We start from the raw sequence: 17355 nt of genomic DNA, 5'->3' as shown, positions 1-17355 counted from the left end.
GGTTAGTGTCCATGATGGCAGAGCAGAGGTAGTAGGAGGCAGGCTTTTGGAATCTGGAAATTACAAACAGGCAGAGAGAGCACTCTGGAAACCTCAAAGCCTGTCTGGCCCTAGTGATACTTTTCCCCCAGCAAGGCCATACCTCCTAAGCCTCACAAACAGCCATCAACTAGGGACCAAGTACCCCAGACTAATAGGCAGATCTCATTTAAAACATCACCCTGGCGACCTATAGGCCTGTTCTTCTGAAGTCTTAGCACTTGTAACTTACTGCTGTCCTATTGGAATGGCTTTAATGGAGGCTCATCCTTATGTTCATCCTTAATCAAGATGAAAATATCTGAGATTCTGATGTCTTCAATAATTTATATAACTAAACAAATCAGCATTACCACAAATTTATTTTAATATATTTTGTATTATGTGTATTCACATGTGATCGCCTCTAAACCAAATTCTAGAGAAGGCAGTTTTGTTTATACCACATGTTATTATTGCCTTCATTGACTTTGTTAAGTGTTTTCATTTTCTCTCCCTTTCTTCTTTAGGGCTATTGTATTGACTTAAATAGTTCCTCCCTTTACTCCTATGTACAAGCTAATAGGAATTAAAATTATTGGTCTGGACCAGTTTAAAAAAAGATACAAATGTTCCCATGTTGCTATAATACCATGGATTTTCTTGATTGATACCTAGATAATTTGAATATCTTCCAGATTTCAAATGTAGATAAGTGTTTGGTTTTGTTTTAATTTATAGACAATCCTTACATAATTTTCATATAGTTATAAAATAACATCCAAAGAAGGGCTTTCTCATAAGGCCTTTACTGAAGTCTTTATGTAAGCCACCCCTGATGGTTTCTTGCATTTGCAGTGATTGAAATAAACCTCACCCCCTGTAACTCCAATGTACTGCACAGACCACCTGATGCATGGACCAGTAGGGAGCTAAATATGCTTCGCCACAGTAATACTTTGCATTTTTGTTCTGCTATCTCATCACCCTCCTGCCTGCACTCTTCCGCAAAGCTTCCCCTGCCCAGCAGTTTTATTCCACCTTTGCTTTGCATGGAAATAACTTGGCTTACATCAACTGTGTGTGTGTCCTGTGTGACTGTCTCTAATTTGGGTTGCCACACATCGCGTTTTAACTCTGGACTCACATTTACGTTCAATCACAACTGTTGTTTCCATTGTGTGTCTTTCCTTTCCTTTATTCTCCTCCTTGGTCTGTCTATTACGTCTCTGAACAAGGAGGTTCCTTCAAGGAAAGGGCCATGCCTCTCAGCATGAGATGTGTGTCATCATCGTTAGGTGTGGATTTCCCTCAGATGAAATGCCAGTCTGCAGCTGATTCAGATGTGTTTTCTGTCATGGCTGTATGGTGGCCGGGCCATGCCGACCAAATTCCAGACCTGTGGGATTTAAAAATGTATGGACATAGTTGAGTGCAATTCTGAATTTTCTCCTACTGGCTTTCTCAGGGAGGAAATCGAGTTTCTGCAATTTCTAATGCTTTTTTTCCTTATTTTTTCCCCATGGTTTTTTGTTATGTTTTATTTTCTGACATTGATCTGTAATATCTGGACAATCTTGAGATACCTCTGTGTAATTTCACTGCGCTCTTCTTTTTGATTTGTGACTTTTTTTATGTATGTCTTGAGTATTTGTGATAGCTTTGTTGTATGTATGGATGTGCTACAAGTGAGAAAATTAAGCAAGTTATTTCCTGCTCATTTTCCTTTTCAGTTATTTTTTCCGTTAGCCTTGCTTTGCTCTTGTACCTTGAGACCTTGTGGATCCACCATCCCCATTCTGTTGCCCCCTCCACCACCAGGAAAAGACGCTGTGTTGTTTTGGTCCTGATTACATTTGCCAATATCTTTTTTGATTTCCATTTTACTTTCAATGTTTCTCATTCACATCGAAGATGATGGGACAGAATCATCAGAAACATCTGTCCTGAAAAGCCACCTGGTTAATGAAGTTCCTGTCTTAGCAAGTCCGGACTTGCTCTCTGAAGTTTCTGAGATGAAACAAGACTTGATCAAAATGACTGCCATCTTGACCACAGATGTGTCTGATAAGGCAGGTTCTATCAAAGTGAAGGAGCTGGCCAAGGCCGCTGAAGAAGAGCCAGGCGAACCATTCGAAATTGTTGAGAGAGTTAAGGAGGATTTAGAGAAAGTGAATGCAATCCTGAGGAGTGGAACCTGCGTGAAAGATGAAGGCAGAGTACAGAGTTCTCAGTCTGAGCGGGAGCTAGAAGAGGAATGGGTCCTAGTCAGTGATGAGGAAATTGAAGAGGCCAAGCAACATGCACCTGTAGACATCACTGAACAGCCCTGTATAGAAGTCAGAGTAGACAGGGAGACCAAGGTCAAATCAGTGAAGGACTCCACGGAGTTAGTGAACTTCCTTACAGATGACCTCAATTCATACACTTCTCCTCATGAAAAGAAGCCACAAGCAGCTCGAGAAAAGTCAGGGGAGACAAGTCAGGCGTCAGCTGTGGGCAAGAGTTCTGAGAGTCCTAAAGGGAAGGCTGTGCCAGCAGAGGAGAAGCAGAGTGCCCAGAAGCAGCCCAAACCCAGCCTGGTGATAAAGAAGCCAGTTCGGAGGAAACTCAAAGAAAAGCAGAAACAGAAAGAGGAGAGTGCCCAAGGCGGCGAAGAAACACCGGAACTCGGGAAAGGTAGTTCAGAGGAGTCGGTGGATGAAGAGCGAGGCCTGGCCCCCGAACCGCTTCCCACTGCCAAGGCCACCTCTCCTCTGATAGAAGAGACTCCTATCGGTTCCATAAAGGACAAAGTAAAGGCTCTTCAGAAGCGAGTGGAAGATGAGCAGAAAGGTCGAAGCAAGCTGCCGGTCAGAGTCAAAGGCAAAGAGGATGTGCCTAAAAAGACCACGCCCAGGACGTACCCGGCGGTGACACCCTCTTCAAAGCCCTCTCCTTCCTCTAAGACAGAACGGTACTCTTCCCTTTCTTCCTCCGCAAAAACGGAAAGACACTCACCAGTGTCGCCCTCGGCAAAAACCGAGAAACACTCACCTGTGTCGCCCTCGGCAAAAACCGAACGACATTCGCCAGGATCGTCAGGTAAAGCTGAGAAACATTCACCTGGATCCCCCTCAACAAAAAATGAAAGGCATTCTCCTGTGTCATCTATAAAAACGGAACGACACACACCTGTGTCACCTTCAGGCAAAACAGACAAACGTCCACCAGTACCATCATCTGGAAGGACAGAGAAACATCCTCCAGTGTCGCCCGGGAGGACAGAAAAGCGCTTGCCAGTTTCACCTTCTGCCAGAACCTCAGAGAAGCAGGCACTTGTGTCGACCGCTGGGAAAAATGAGAAGCACCTGCCTGTGTCACCTGGGAAGACAGAAAAGCAGCCACCTGTCTCTCCCACCTCTAAAACAGAACGAATCGAGGAGACAATGTCTGTCCGGGAGTTGATGAAAGCGTTCCAGTCAGGTCAGGACCCATCTAAACACAAAACAGGACTCTTTGAGCACAAAGCAGCAAAGCAAAAACAGTCCCAAGACAAAAGTAAAACTCGGGTAGAAAAAGAGAAGGGGCACACAGTAACCCAGAGAGACTCTCAGAGGGGAGAAAACCAGACAATCAAGCGTGGCCAGAGATTTCCAGTGGCAGCAGCTTCAGAATCCAGAAGATTCCGTTCTTCCACCATCACTGTTGGGCTCAGGACAGAAGATCCGGTCAGAGAAAAATTTGAGAAAGCCCCCATTATTAAAACTCCTGAGCCGGTTCCATCAGTGGTGGCAGAAGAGAGCCGTCGGGGCAGTGAGACCCTTCAAGACAAGATGGTGGATGAGCAAGGAGACATGGACCTTCAGATCAGCCCAGACAGGAAAACCTCCACTGACTTTTCTGACATCATCAAGCAAGAGTTAGAAGACAATGACAAATACCAGGAATTCCGCCTCACTGAGGAGACAGAAAAGGCTCAGGTTCACTTAGACCAAGTAATCACGAGTCCTTTCAACACAACATTTCCACTCGATTACATGAAAGATGAGTTCCTTCCAGCTCTGTCTCTGCAGAGTGGTGCTATGGGTGGCAGTTCTGAAAGCCTGAAACAGGAAGTGGTAGCAGGCTCGCCCTGTGGCAGCCTGATGGAAGGCACCCCTCAGATCAGTTCTGAAGAGAGCTACAAGCATGAGGGCCTAGCGGAGACTCCCGAGACAAGTCCAGAGAGTCTTTCTTTCTCACCAAAGAAAAGTGAGGAACAAATTGGAGAGATCAAGGAAGCCAAGGCGGAAACACCCACTGAAATTCATTCAGAAAAAGTGTTTCCTATCACTAAAGACATTACCGATAGTTCTGAAACAGAAGGTGCTGTGGCCACTGGGGGTTCAGAGCCTTCTACTGAGCATTTTCACAAGGTCACCCAAGACCCTTCCCAAGATGCATGCTCCAAACAAGATGGTTGCCCTAGCAGCCACAGTGTATCATTAGCAGATGAAACTTGCCAGGCATTTACCGAGAAAGGGTCCTGTGATGAAAGTCAGCTCCCCCTTGTTAGTTCAGCTTCTAGGCCACAACCAGAAAGTGAAACTCAGGAATCCACAACTCCTTCCAAGGTGACAAAGGCCTTCCCACCATCTGATGCTTCTGTGAAGACAGGTGAGGGAACAGAACCAAAGCCCCAGGGAGCCATTAGAAGTCCCCAAGGGTTAGAACTTCCACTCCCTAGCCGGGATAGTGAGGTCCTCAGCCCAGTGGCTGATGAATCACTAGCAGTGAGCCACAAAGACTCTTTAGAAGCCAGCCCTGTGCTGGAAGATAACTCCTCCCACAAAACTCCTGATTCTCTTGAACCAAGTCCTCTGAAAGAGTCTCCTTGCAGGGACTCCCTTGAAAGCAGCCCAGTTGAGCCTAAAATGAAAGCAGGAATTCTCCCAAGTCACTTTCCTCTCCCTGCAGCTATTGCCAAAACAGATCTTGTTTCCGAAGTGGCTTCCATGCGTTCTCGGCTGCTCCGAGACCCTGATGGCAGTGCTGAGGATGATAGTCTTGAACAGACGTCACTCATGGAGAGCTCAGGGAAAAGCCCCCTCTCCCCTGACACTCCCAGCTCTGAAGAAGTTAGCTATGAGGTCACACCCAAGACTTCAGATTCAAGTACACCCAAACCAGCTGTGATCCATGAATGTGCAGAGGAGGAGGACTCTGAAAATGGGGAGAAAAAGAGGTTCACACCAGAAGAGGAAATGTTCAAAATGGTAACCAAAATTAAGACATTTGATGAACTTGAGCAAGAAGCAAAGCAGAAAAGGGATTACAAAAAAGAACCCAGGCAAGATGGATCCTCTTCGGCCTCGGATCCTGATGCTGACTGTTCGGTAGAAGTGGATGAACAGAAACCAATGGAGCACATGGCTGATGAGAGTGAGGTCCCTGTCGTAGTGACTTCAGAGAGCAGAAAACCGTCTTCCTCCTCTGAAAGTGAACCCGAGCTGACCCAGCTGAGCAAAGGTGCTGACTCAGGACTTCTGGCAGAGCCAGTTATTCGAGTGCAACCTCCGTCTCCCCTGCCTTCCAGCATAGACTCTAATTCCAGCCCCGAAGAATCACAGTTCCAGCCGATAGTTTCCAAACAGTACACGTTCAAGATGAATGAGGAGATTCAAGAAGAGCCGGGTAACTCAGAAGATGACAGAGACTGTGAATCTCATTTAGCTGAAGGCAGTCAGGCTCGTTCTACTGATGGTGTTGATAGGTCTTCTGATGATCTGGACAGAGAGGCTCATCAGTCAGAAACCTGTGATGGTCACGGTTGTGAGGCTGTGAGTCCTAGCAACTCAACCCCCCTTGCTTCCCTAGGAGTTCAGAGTCCAACACTGAATGATGCTGATGAGCAGCTGGCCATGGATAAAGGGTCACTGGCTCCCCAGGACACTTGTGAAAATGACCCAAAAGGAAGAGAGGTTGATCCTTCTGGAGTAGAATCTACACGAGCAGATTTCCCCAGTGAAAGCTCTTCCTTGTCTTCTTTGTCTCATTGTGCAGTATCTGAAAGAAAGGAATCAGCTAAAGAAATACCCTCTCCATCCTCCACTGGAAAAGTAGAGGTCGCCATAACTGACCAGGCTTTGGAAAGCAGGTCAAAGGACTGGCCCACTCAAGACTCATCTACCACAACTCAAACAGATAGGTTTGCCATGGACGTTCCAATGTCTGATTTAGCTGAGACTGATGAAAATTCTGATCCTCAAATAACCAGCCCCTATGAAAATGTTCCTTCCTCATCATTTTTCTCTGGGGAGGACAGCAAAATACAAACGGATACATGTCGTACCACAGTTGTTTGTTCACCTGAAGTGTATTCTGTTGTCATCAGAGCCTCTGCTGAGGATGTTGTAACAGCAGCCTCCTCTAGCAGAACTGTCTCCAGCCAAGAATCGCATTTTGAGAGCCATGACCTGGAAACTGAACCTGAGCAAAACAGTACCTTGATGGGCATGCAGTCAAATGGACCTTCCTCACCTGTAGCCCCCACTACACCAAACGCACCGGCCGTCATTGGTGAGCAAGTGAGCAAAGTCATCATTACAAAAACTGACGTGGATTCTGACTCCTGGAGTGAGATCCGTGAAGATGACGAAGCGTTTGAAGCTCGGGTGAAAGCGGAAGAGCAGAAGATATTTGGTTTGATGGTAGACAGACAGTCACGGGGTACCACTCCCGATACCACTCCTGCTAGGACTCCCACCGAAGAGGGGACCCCAACAAGTGAACAGAACCCATTCCTCTTTCAGGAAGGAAAGTTGTTTGAGATGACCCGAAGCGGTGCCATCGACATGACCAAAAGGTCCTATGCGGATGAAAGTTTGCACTTTTTCCAAATTGGTCAAGGTTCCAATGAAGAGACTCTCTCCGAAGACCTGAAGGAAGGGGCCACAGGGGCTGAGCTGTCACAGCTGGAAAACACAAGCGAGTCACTGGAACTTTCAGAATCCAAAGAAGCAGTGGATGATGAGGGAGAATTACTTCCTGATGATGTGAGTGAGGAAATAGAGGAATCAGCTGCCTCAGATCATAACCTTGACTCTCAAGTGATGGTTTCAGCTTCCATGGAAATGCCCACAAGAGAGGCTGAATCCACAGCAGTTGAGGACCTCCCCACCATGCAGTTGAGTGACACATCTTCTCTGAGCACTGTGAAGCAGATGCCTTGCCCTGCCTTCCCCCAACCTGTTGTTCAGTTGGACTTCAACACAGTCACTAGGTCTGTTCATTCAGATCGGGATGACGAGTCCCTGGACTCTTCTCCGGAGGAACAGAAGTCTGTGATTGAGATCCCTACTGCACCCATGGAAAATGTGCCTTCTGCTGAAAGCAAACCTCAAATTCCTGTAAGGACTCTCCCTACTTCAGGCCCAGTCCCTCCATCAGCAGAGGATGAGAGCGCATTTTCTGATGAGTTCCCATCTGGTATGGATGAGGAAAGTAAGGATGATGAAGCAAAACCAAAGTCCAAAATCCCCATCAAAGCACCCACCCAAAGACCTGAGTGGCAGCTCTCCCACCCAGACACATCTTTCCAGAAGACAGCTGTTCCCCAGGGACAGGGCACACTAAGCAGAGCACCAGACGGTAGAAGCAAATCTGAATCAGATGCTAGTCCTTCAGATGCTAAGACCAAATGCCCAGTAAAAGCCAGAAGTTACATTGAGACAGAAACAGAGAGCAGGGAGAGGGCAGAAGGGTTTGACTCAGAATCTGAAGAGGGGGCCACAAAACCAAAGCTGTTTGCATCCCGATTGCCAGTTAAGAGCAGAAGCACCCCATCTTCCAGCAGGACAGGCATGAGCCCCACAAAAGAGAGTAGGGAGCATTTCTTTGACCTTTATAGAAACTCCATAGAATTCTTTGAGGAGATTAGTGACGAAGCTTCCAAATTAGTGGACAGGCTCACACAGTCAGAAAGGGAGCAGGAGCCACCTTCAGATGACGAAAGTAGTAGTGCCCTAGAAGTGTCAGTCATTGAGAATCTGCCACCTGTTGAGACTGAGCATTCAGTTCCTGAGGACATCTTTGACACAAGGCCCATTTGGGATGAGTCCATTGAGACTATGATTGAACGCATCCCTGATGAAAATGGCCATGACCAAGCTGAAGGTATTTGCCAGCCACTGGGATTCCCTGTGCTACGCATGTCATAAATTTGATAGAGATTTTCTTTTTTTGTAACGTTTGTTTTATTTTGTGATTTGTGTCTCATTTTCTTTAAGCTTTCTGTAGTGGTTAATGTGTTTGTGTAAGCCCTTTGTGTTTTGTGCTTTTTCTGTATACTCTTGTCTGTGAAACAATCTCAAGATTGAGTAATGAGAATGCTTATCAAAAACATAAACATAACCAAGCAACGGGGGCCTTTACCTTTCTTTAGCTGCTGCACGTAAAGCCATACAAGCTTTGAGTTTTGTTGTTCTGAAGTCCCAGGCTTAGCCTCAAGTTAAATACTTTTTGCTTTTACACTTGAGCATATGAGTTTCATAGCATAAGGACTCAGTGCACTAATTTCTCATCTTTGTAAACTTTAAATAATTGGTGCATTCAATTTTGTCATTATTAGGAAGCCCTTTATGCAAAAATATTGCTCACATCCTAAAATGCTAAATATTGTGGCTCTGTTTTTCTAATTCAGAGAGGTTGGCTTTCAGATACCATGGTAACCAAATTAAGCAAACAAACCTAAGGTAAATACTTTTGATGTGTGAAGTAGATGGATGATGAAAGTGTTCAGATGAGATTCAGCAGACAACAAAATCTCAAACTTTGCACGATGTGAGGGAATGATGGCTCTTGGAATTGTAAAAAAAAAAAGGAAACCATGGGTGGCTTTGAGAGGTAACCTGCAGCTTCCACTATCTCTAAATGAAGACTTATTCCTAAATGTGTGAGACATAGGATTTCCCGTTGCTGCCCATCAATCTGCAGTAGTTAAAAGGGAAGAGGATGAATGCTAGTTTGTGAGAGTGAGAACTGTATGACTTTACTTAGGAACAGGCCACCAGAAACTTTGCCTCAGAAGCAAATTTCAGACCAGCATGACATACAAAATTCAAATGCCTTTATCTTGCCTTTTTCCAAGGTCATTAGAACAGTGTTGTTCCTGGCCATGCTGGTCTGTCCAACCATGACTAAGGTAATTCTTAGTGCTTTCTTTCAGACAGGACCTGGTGGTGATTGACACCTTCACAGGCATGAGTAGTAGAGCCCACCCAGTTACCCCACTTCTATATCTCCTTTGTGATTTTTCTGGTGTTTCATGTGCGAAATGAGCATGTTCTCATGCACAGCTTTTTCAAAAAGGTAAAAGGAAAGCCCTGAGATGACTAGACATTCTATTCGGCGATTAGTCTTCATTAAAGGGATGTGGAAGCAGATGGTTTTCACAAGTCACCACATGGGATTCATTCCCCATTCTACCCTCAGAAATCAGAAAACACACCACTTCATATGACCTAAACCATGATAGCTAATTTGTGCAACCATCAGATATTTGGTCAAGTGACTTCCTTTCTTGGATGATCAGTACTGTGGTTCCCTTACTGTCCCAGATACTCCTTGGCCATTCTGTTTTTGACCTTCTGTAGATCCCCAAGATGAGCAGGAGCGGATTGAAGAAAGGCTGGCTTACATTGCTGATCATCTTGGCTTCAGCTGGACAGGTAATTAGTTTTCTACAGAAACAGTCCTTTAAAGATTGTTTTTCTTGAGGAAGACTATAAGGAATATTGTGAGGAAAAATCTGAGTTGAAAAATCTGACTGTAATAGCTAATGGTACAGCCTGCGCATAGGGTTCTCAGCAGTTCTAGAATTTAGAACTTTAGATTTGAAGATGTTGAGAATAAGCCTATTTTCCCATCCTCTTATAGTCAGCTAAGCTGTGGGAAGATGCCCAGGTTTCACACAATTTTACATTTAATTTTTTATAATTTTTTGTTTTTGTTTTCCTGAGACAGGTTTCAAACCAATCTAGAACTCACTATATACCTTAAGCTGTCCTAAACTAATGGTAGTCCCCCTGCCCCAGTGCTGGGAATACAGGTGTGAGCTACCATACCTGGCAGTTTTTATAATATTTGAGATGTCACCAGGGCTGTTTATTTTTTATGTTGGATGTCAAGTATCTTTCTAGTAAAAACATGTGCTTTGGGTGAATATTAAAATACACATGAATGACTTGTTGAACCAATTTATTTTTTGAAGTAGGGGGATTGAAACATAGATGTTCAATAATTTTTTAATAGAAAGAAAATTCTACTATCCATACTGTTATTTACAAATCATTATTTATAAATTTAAAATTCATTTTCACCTGCCTGTGAACTTAATATTAGGCAATATTATAGTACAGCTTGCTTTCATATTTATCATCTTTAACTCTGATTTACTTTCTTAAGTATCACCTGGATATGCTCCACTGAGACAAACAGTGCAAAGTTATTATTCTTCTATCAGTTTCTTAAAGGTTGGGAAGGGAATAAGAACACATCTATTCTCAAAGATAACTGATCATTTTGAATAAATGACTGGAAGAAGTAGGAGTAGCCATTTTCTCACATTTGGTAATTGTAGAATAATATTGAAAGATGAGATACAAGGATTTAGAGGAAAGAATGATACCAAAATATCCCTGGTTGGCATATTAGATATGTATTACTTTCCTTGAATATGTAAGTATTCACACATACTAAGTATGTTAAATATAAAGGTGGCAAAAATGTAAACCTTATAACCAACCAGAATAAGAACAAAGGAAAAGAAGCTACATCTCTAAAATAGAATTACTAGGTCAAGGATATTTTTAATATTGAAAGATAACCAGATAGGCAATAGAAGTCATTGCTTTTACACATAAATGCATACATATGCATTATAATAGCATGCATAAGCATCAAAAATATTCATATAGAATGTTAATAGTAGAATAAAGAAACTTTTTGTAGAAGGTACATTTGAGACAGGGTTTCTCTTTGTAGCTCTGACCATCCTGGAACTCACTACATAGGCTAGACTGGCCTCAAACTCACTGGTCCACCTGCCTCTGCCTCCTAAGTACTGGGATTCAGGGTGTGCACAACCATGCCCAGCTTAAAAAAAAAAAATCTTTTTGACTTCTACCCTACACCAGTTTAATGTTTCACAGACCTTTCTTTTATGGACATCAAATTGAGAAAGGAGCATACTTGATCACTGTAAATTAACTACAAATGTTTGTACACGTTTCCAGAAACAGGATTTGTAGAACTTAAAAATCGAAGTGTGAAATGCTGTTTCTCCTGTTCAGTCATTTATTTTTAATTATCTTGATTAAAAATCTAAATAAGTGATAATAATCTGATCTTCATTTACATTTTATCATCATTCCTTTACCTTTACTATTTCTACAAGGCAGTAATGAATTCTATATCCAATTTTAAGGGGAAGAGATTGCTAGTCTTAGTATATCAAAGGTGAGTATGAGTCATCCAGATGCTCATAGCAGCACAAGACCATCTTATTTACACATCATGAAGCAAGGTATGGAGACTCAAACCTAAAGTCAATGTGTCGACAATGTAGCATTTTGTTGTTGTTATTTTAGAATTAGCAAGAGAACTAGATTTCACTGAGGAGCAAATTCACCAAATTCGAATTGAGAATCCCAACTCCCTTCAAGACCAGAGCCATGCACTGCTGAAGTACTGGCTGGAGAGGGATGGGAAGCATGCCACAGGTAGGTGGGAAAATGCTGAGGTAGAGATGTTGAACTAAGGTGGAAGTGGACCACCCAACAATCCCGTTCTTACAAAATTGGTAAGGTAAATTGTCAAAAGCCATCAATTTTAAGAACCACTGTCAGTAGAGGAGAACAAGCAGCTGTCCTTTTAAAGAATAATCTTATTCCATGAGAAATCCTGCATGGTTTGTTTGTGAACAGTCCCAAGTGTTTGGCAATGATACCAGAACCAGCTGCCAATGGAAGGTTCATCAAGACCTAACAGTTTCTAAGTATTGGTTAATGAGCACAGTTGTGTGGTTATAACTGTTTATGGGTCATGTACTGCCTGCAATTCATGTTCCCATTCCTCTCTAGTAATTTAGTTAATGGGGGAATGAGAACCAAGTAGATACTCTATATGATGACTGATATGATTATGACCCTGTGGTATAAAATGGGAAATGAGACAGACCATGGCCACCACACAACTTCAGCCCTTCCTTTCATGTCTCTGTGAAGATCTGCTTTCATATCTCTTACTGTTTCTTTTTCCCAAATCTGTTTTAACAGCATTGATAGACTTAGCCAATAAAAACAGGAGGGTACTCAATTGAACTTAAAAACTAATGTCCCTTTATATAAACATATTCCACACAGTATGTGAGATATAGTTAGTCTTTGTTTTGACCTAGAATCCAAATTGGGTGGTACCCTGTGTCTTATCTGGCAACTCTGCCCTTCAGGGTTTGTAGTATGTAGGGTCCATGCATTGCCATTTGCCTCTATTTACAAAGGACCTAGTTAGGCTTTGGCAGGTTCTGATATAAGTGCCAAGAACTTAGTAAGGTAACTGAATGAAGGAGATCCTAGAATGAGTACCTCTCACATGTAAGGAATGCTTTTGTCTAATGTTTCAGATACTATCCTCATTGAATGTCTCACAAAGATCAACAGGATGGATATTGTACATCTCCTGGAGACCAACACAGAACCCCTCCAGGAGCGCTTGGGCCACAGCTATGCAGAAATGGAGCAGACCATTGTATTGGACAACAGTGAAGGTCAAGTGATGTCTCTTGGGGGTAGGGGATGATGGAGGAACTGGGCCTACTGCCTCTATTTTTTTTTTAAGGCAATAGACTGTAGCCTTTGTTGATGATGTATTGACTTCCCTGCCACCTCAGTTTCTCTCCCTGTCCATTTTTGTACTGCCTCTGCTCATTCTTCATTTTCTCCATACCATGGGTGGCCCTCCAGTTCCTTTTTCCTCGGTTCCTTGAAGAACACTTCTGATACTTAGGTTTGTTTTTTTTTTTTTTTTTATCTACTTTAACCACCGACTTTTATGTTTTGCACCAAGACATTATTACCAGTAGCTATATGGTTCCTAAGCACTACAGTACTTAGGCATCCCAGTTCCTTCTTTATTTCTGAACTGATAATTCTTCAGACCCACTGGAGCCTTTGGCCACTGGCCCTATGACCTTTAAGTGTTAATTTCTATGGAGTTCATTATCAGTTGTTTTCAGTTCGTCTTTCCTCCCCCATTCTTTCCCAACTCTGACTTCCACCCATCCCCTCTGATTCCTAGTTTCACGTCTTCCTTCGAATCTTCCTCAACATTTCTCTTCCCCTATTTTTTACTACTTGATGAGCATACTTCAGATTTCCTAGAAGCATAGATTATAAGTAAATCTCTACACTTTTTCACCAAAAAAATCTACCAAGATATGATGTCTGAGCATACACACTCTGCCTTTCTGCCAAAATACACTGAACTCCCTTATTTGCATCCTCTTTTGTGCTGAATTTCATCTTCTGTCTACACAAGGGCTTCACTCCTACAAATATCCATTTGGCTCTTATAGTTGGAATAGTGTCCAAAGCCATTACATTTTAAGAACCCTGTCCTTAAGAGAACAAGAAACTGAATAGTTCTTTGAGCCTGGGTATCCCTCTCTCTGTGTCTCCTTTGTTTCTGTCTGTCCGTTTTGTAGGAAACTTCTTCAAGAGAGAGGCTAGAATGTCCTGTTTCTTCTTCCCTCCTCTTCTCTTGAGACCTCTGTATGCTACTCCAGTCCACCTTGTAAAATGCAGAAATTCTTGCCTCATCACCAAATTCTCTGTGTTTGAAATTCTTCACACCTTGGTAGCATATGATGAAAATAATTCATCTTTTTTTTCCAAACTCAATTTTGATGTTTTTTTCACCTCCTTTCCATACCCTGACCCTGCTAGGTCTCTCAGTGACTCACCATTGCTCTGGATGTAGTGAAATTGCTTAGCCCCATGTAAACGCTTCTACCTAAAAAGAGTCCGGAACACAAGGTATTACGGATTCTTCTTTCCACTTAAACTCTATGACTTGACTGTCACAGGAGATGCCTGTTCATCCTTGGGACTCCTTCACACACATTATCACTAAGGAGGCATAGTTTACCGACAGGCGCCTGTGGCCCTGTCACCATGTATCTTCCCTGGGCTCCTCTCAGTGGTCAGCGAAAGTCAGACACAGTGTCGTGTTCCTCTCTAGCAAAGCTCCTACAGCAGTGTGTGGAACATAGCAGCCCTTACCAAACAGACCCCTAGTGTAAGTGAGATTCCTAAACATTTTTTTTTCTTTTATTTTTTTTCAGAGCTGAGGATCGAACCCAGGGCCTTGCACTTGCTAGGCAAGCACTCTACCACTGAGCTAAATCCCCAATCCCTAAACATTTTCAATTGTTCTTCCCTTCAGGCTTTTCAGTACTTCAAGAAGAGCTCTGTGCTGCCCGGCACAGGCAGAAAGAGGGGCAGGTGGCTTCCAAAGAGAGCGAGTCCAGTGACCACCCACCCATGGTCTCGGAAGAAGACATTTCTGTTGGTTATTCCACATTTCAGGACTGCATCCCCAAAACTGAGGGGGACAGCCCAGCAGCAGCGCTCTCTCCCCAAATGCACCCAGAACCAGCTCAACAAGATTTCTCAGGGAAAATGCAAGACCAGCAGGAATACTAGTGAGTTTCAGAAGAAAGTTTGTTAAATGCAACTCCAAAGAAAAGCTACTGTGACAGAGAGAGTGGTCTTACACAGGAAAGTAACAATTATCTCACAGTGACTCCTCTGTCCCTAGAAGCTGGGCTATAGAAAAACTGTCAAATAGAAAAACAGTCAAGACACATAATTGTGATGGTGTTGTGTGGCACCATCCTGCTTGAGCCAGCTTCCAGTTCTGTGACCTTGAACAATTCCAAAGTGCTCCAAGTCTTCATTTCCACATCTAGATACCATAAAAATTATACACGTGTTACTTATTTAACAGGGTCAGGGGCCAATGGTAAGCCCGTGAATCACCTTTGCAGTGTACTCCTTGTGAATCACAGTCACGACTTGTAGGATTGTTGTATCCCGTTAAAATGCTTCCACATGGTGCTGTGGCTGCCTTGGAGTTTGAACAGTGATGGGGTAGGAATGGCAGCCCATGAGTACTTCAGCAAAGCTGTGTAGTATCTAAGTATAAAAACACCAGTGCGGTATCACTCATGCAAACAGAATGCAATGCCATTAGTTTGAGACAGGGTGGAGTTAGGGAGTAAGGATAGGGAGGGATTGCCTGCTTGAAAGAAGCCCTAGAGAGTCATTTAGTTCAGAACTTTACCAGGTAAAGGAGAGAGCTGCCTGAGTGACATGGGCTATCCAGGAAAGGAAAACAGCTCAGGAGAAGCAACCTGAGTGCGTCAAGAGCTGACAGCCCAGGACTTCCGTTGACATTGAGCTTTGTTCTCTTGTGCACCCTCACATGAGAAGAAAGAGACATGAAATGATTTCTTCCTCGAAGGCACCTTCCTCTTTACCTGCCTGTAGGGTCTGAGGGAGAGCATACAGAAATGTAAGAAAAGGAAAGATGGAGAGAGGCAAAGGTGGGAAGACCAGGACTGTCAGAGAGGCATTCGGGACTTTTGTTTTCAGCCGCAGGACAGACGACTGCTGGATACAGAGCAAGGAGTGGAAAAGGGAGAGGATGTTCTTATTTCCAGTCTGAGGTTTTGAAAGGCTGCATGGGAGTTACTGCAAACTGCTAGAAAGTGCCCGTGTCCACAGGTCCTTCCATCAAACAATAGACATACAACTATGTTCCCTTATGTTTGTAATTACACTAACTACATCAACACTGCTTTATTTCATCCTGCTAAATTTTCTTGCTTTCTTCAAAAGCATTATCTATACATATTTGTTATATAAAACTTTTTTTTTTTTTTTTACATTTATCGTGTATGTGCATCTCTGTGTGTGCATGCTTGAGTACATACGGTCTTGGCTATCATGAGGAGAAATTTCATTTTCCCTACCAATGCTCTTGAGTTGCAATGGACTTTTCTCTGTTCCAGTGTGACAACACCAGGGACCGAAGCGGCAGAGACTCAAAAGGCCACAGCAGTTTCTGGCTCTCTCTGTAAGACTCCTGAGGATGTCAGTACCACTCCTGAGGAAGCAAAGCCTTGTCTCCAGACCCCAGTGACCAGCGAGCATGCTTCTCCCATTGTGCAAGAACCTGAGGAGGTTCCTGAGCCCAAAGAGGAGAGGTCTCCAAGGAAGACCAGCCTGGTGATAGTAGAGTCTGCAGATGACCAGCCACAGGTCTTGGAAAGACTCGATGATGATGTGGCCTTTCAAAAGGTCAGGCTTTCTCCCCTTGGTGTGTCCTTCCTCCCCTGTGCCGAAGCTCTAGAACTTCCTGGTGTCTGTTTCTATTGATGCTTCTTTTATATTTTTATCTCAAAACTGAAAAGGCTTGTCAGATTAGTTAAACTGGAACACGGGAAACTCCTAAGCTTCAACAGTCTTAGAACTTGGAAATCTAGAGGAACTAGTACACAGTTCCAGTATTAGCTGTTGGACTGTGAGTCCCAATTTCATCATGGAAAATCTTCTGCTAAGAAAAATGACCTGTAGTAAGACAACAGTGAGGCACAGCTTTGAAAAACTAGTAGAGTTATGTGTGATGGTGTTGATGAGCAAATCTACTGAAAGTCTGCCAGTGTGATGCTGGACCCGCAGGGTGTGTGCATCATCAGGAGATGAGATCTCTCACTGGCATATCTGCAGTTGTTAACACCCCAACTTCCCTCAGTGCAAAACATATAACTTTCTAAAAAAAAAAAAAAAGTTAGTATGTGTGGGAGGGAGTTGAGTTTGTGTGTGTGTGTGTGTGTGTACATTGTACACACCACAGTGCAAGTGTGGAAGTCAAAGCTGGTCCTTTTCTGCTCCCTTGTAGAGTGTGGTGACCCAGTTCATCAGGTCTCCACAAAAGTGCCTCTGCCAAATAAGCCATTTTGCCAGTGTAATTTTCAAATTAAGGTTCCACAGACTTTTTTTTTAGGAATAACTTAGAAAAACAACATTGTGTCTGAACGTGTTGACATCTTTTGTTATCCAAATGCCTGCCCATGGCATAAGAGTGCATTAGGGAGTATCTTTTGTCATAAAGTGAAGTTTGAAGGTTGTGAGCAGAGGTACAGGCTGGCTGAAGAGATGCTTTTAAACTACGGATTGTCAAAATGCAGTCAAGATCGCCCATAGACCTCAGCCCTGACCTAGGAGCTTGCTCTTCCTCATAGCTCCTCTCCCT

General features: G+C 43.4%; 1 protein-coding gene across 50 annotated transcripts in view; it reads left to right on the top strand.

Annotated features, from left to right (window-relative positions):
* Ank2 (ankyrin 2) overlaps nucleotides 1-17355 on the top strand; it is a 582948-nt gene that overhangs the window by 555150 nt on the left and 10443 nt on the right. For 28 of the 50 annotated variants that reach the window (XM_036190330.1, XM_036190288.1, XM_036190294.1 and 25 more), the window contains 6 exons: nucleotides 1933-8154; nucleotides 9633-9707; nucleotides 11628-11759; nucleotides 12662-12805; nucleotides 14482-14740; nucleotides 16112-16400. In XM_036190330.1, coding sequence (XP_036046223.1) covers nucleotides 1933-8154; nucleotides 9633-9707; nucleotides 11628-11759; nucleotides 12662-12805; nucleotides 14482-14740; nucleotides 16112-16400 — 7121 coding nt within the window. The remainder of the gene's footprint in view (nucleotides 1-1932; nucleotides 8155-9632; nucleotides 9708-11627; nucleotides 11760-12661; nucleotides 12806-14481; nucleotides 14741-16111; nucleotides 16401-17355) is intronic. The other 22 variants (XM_036190311.1, XM_036190312.1, XM_036190322.1 and 19 more) reach the window with 1 other exon arrangement.

This window comes from Onychomys torridus, chromosome 6 (assembly GCF_903995425.1).
Source record: "Onychomys torridus chromosome 6, mOncTor1.1, whole genome shotgun sequence".
NCBI lineage: Eukaryota > Metazoa > Chordata > Mammalia > Rodentia > Cricetidae > Onychomys > Onychomys torridus.
The sequence above is the reverse complement of the archived record's forward strand: the minus strand, read 5'-3'. Positions and strand labels throughout refer to the sequence as shown.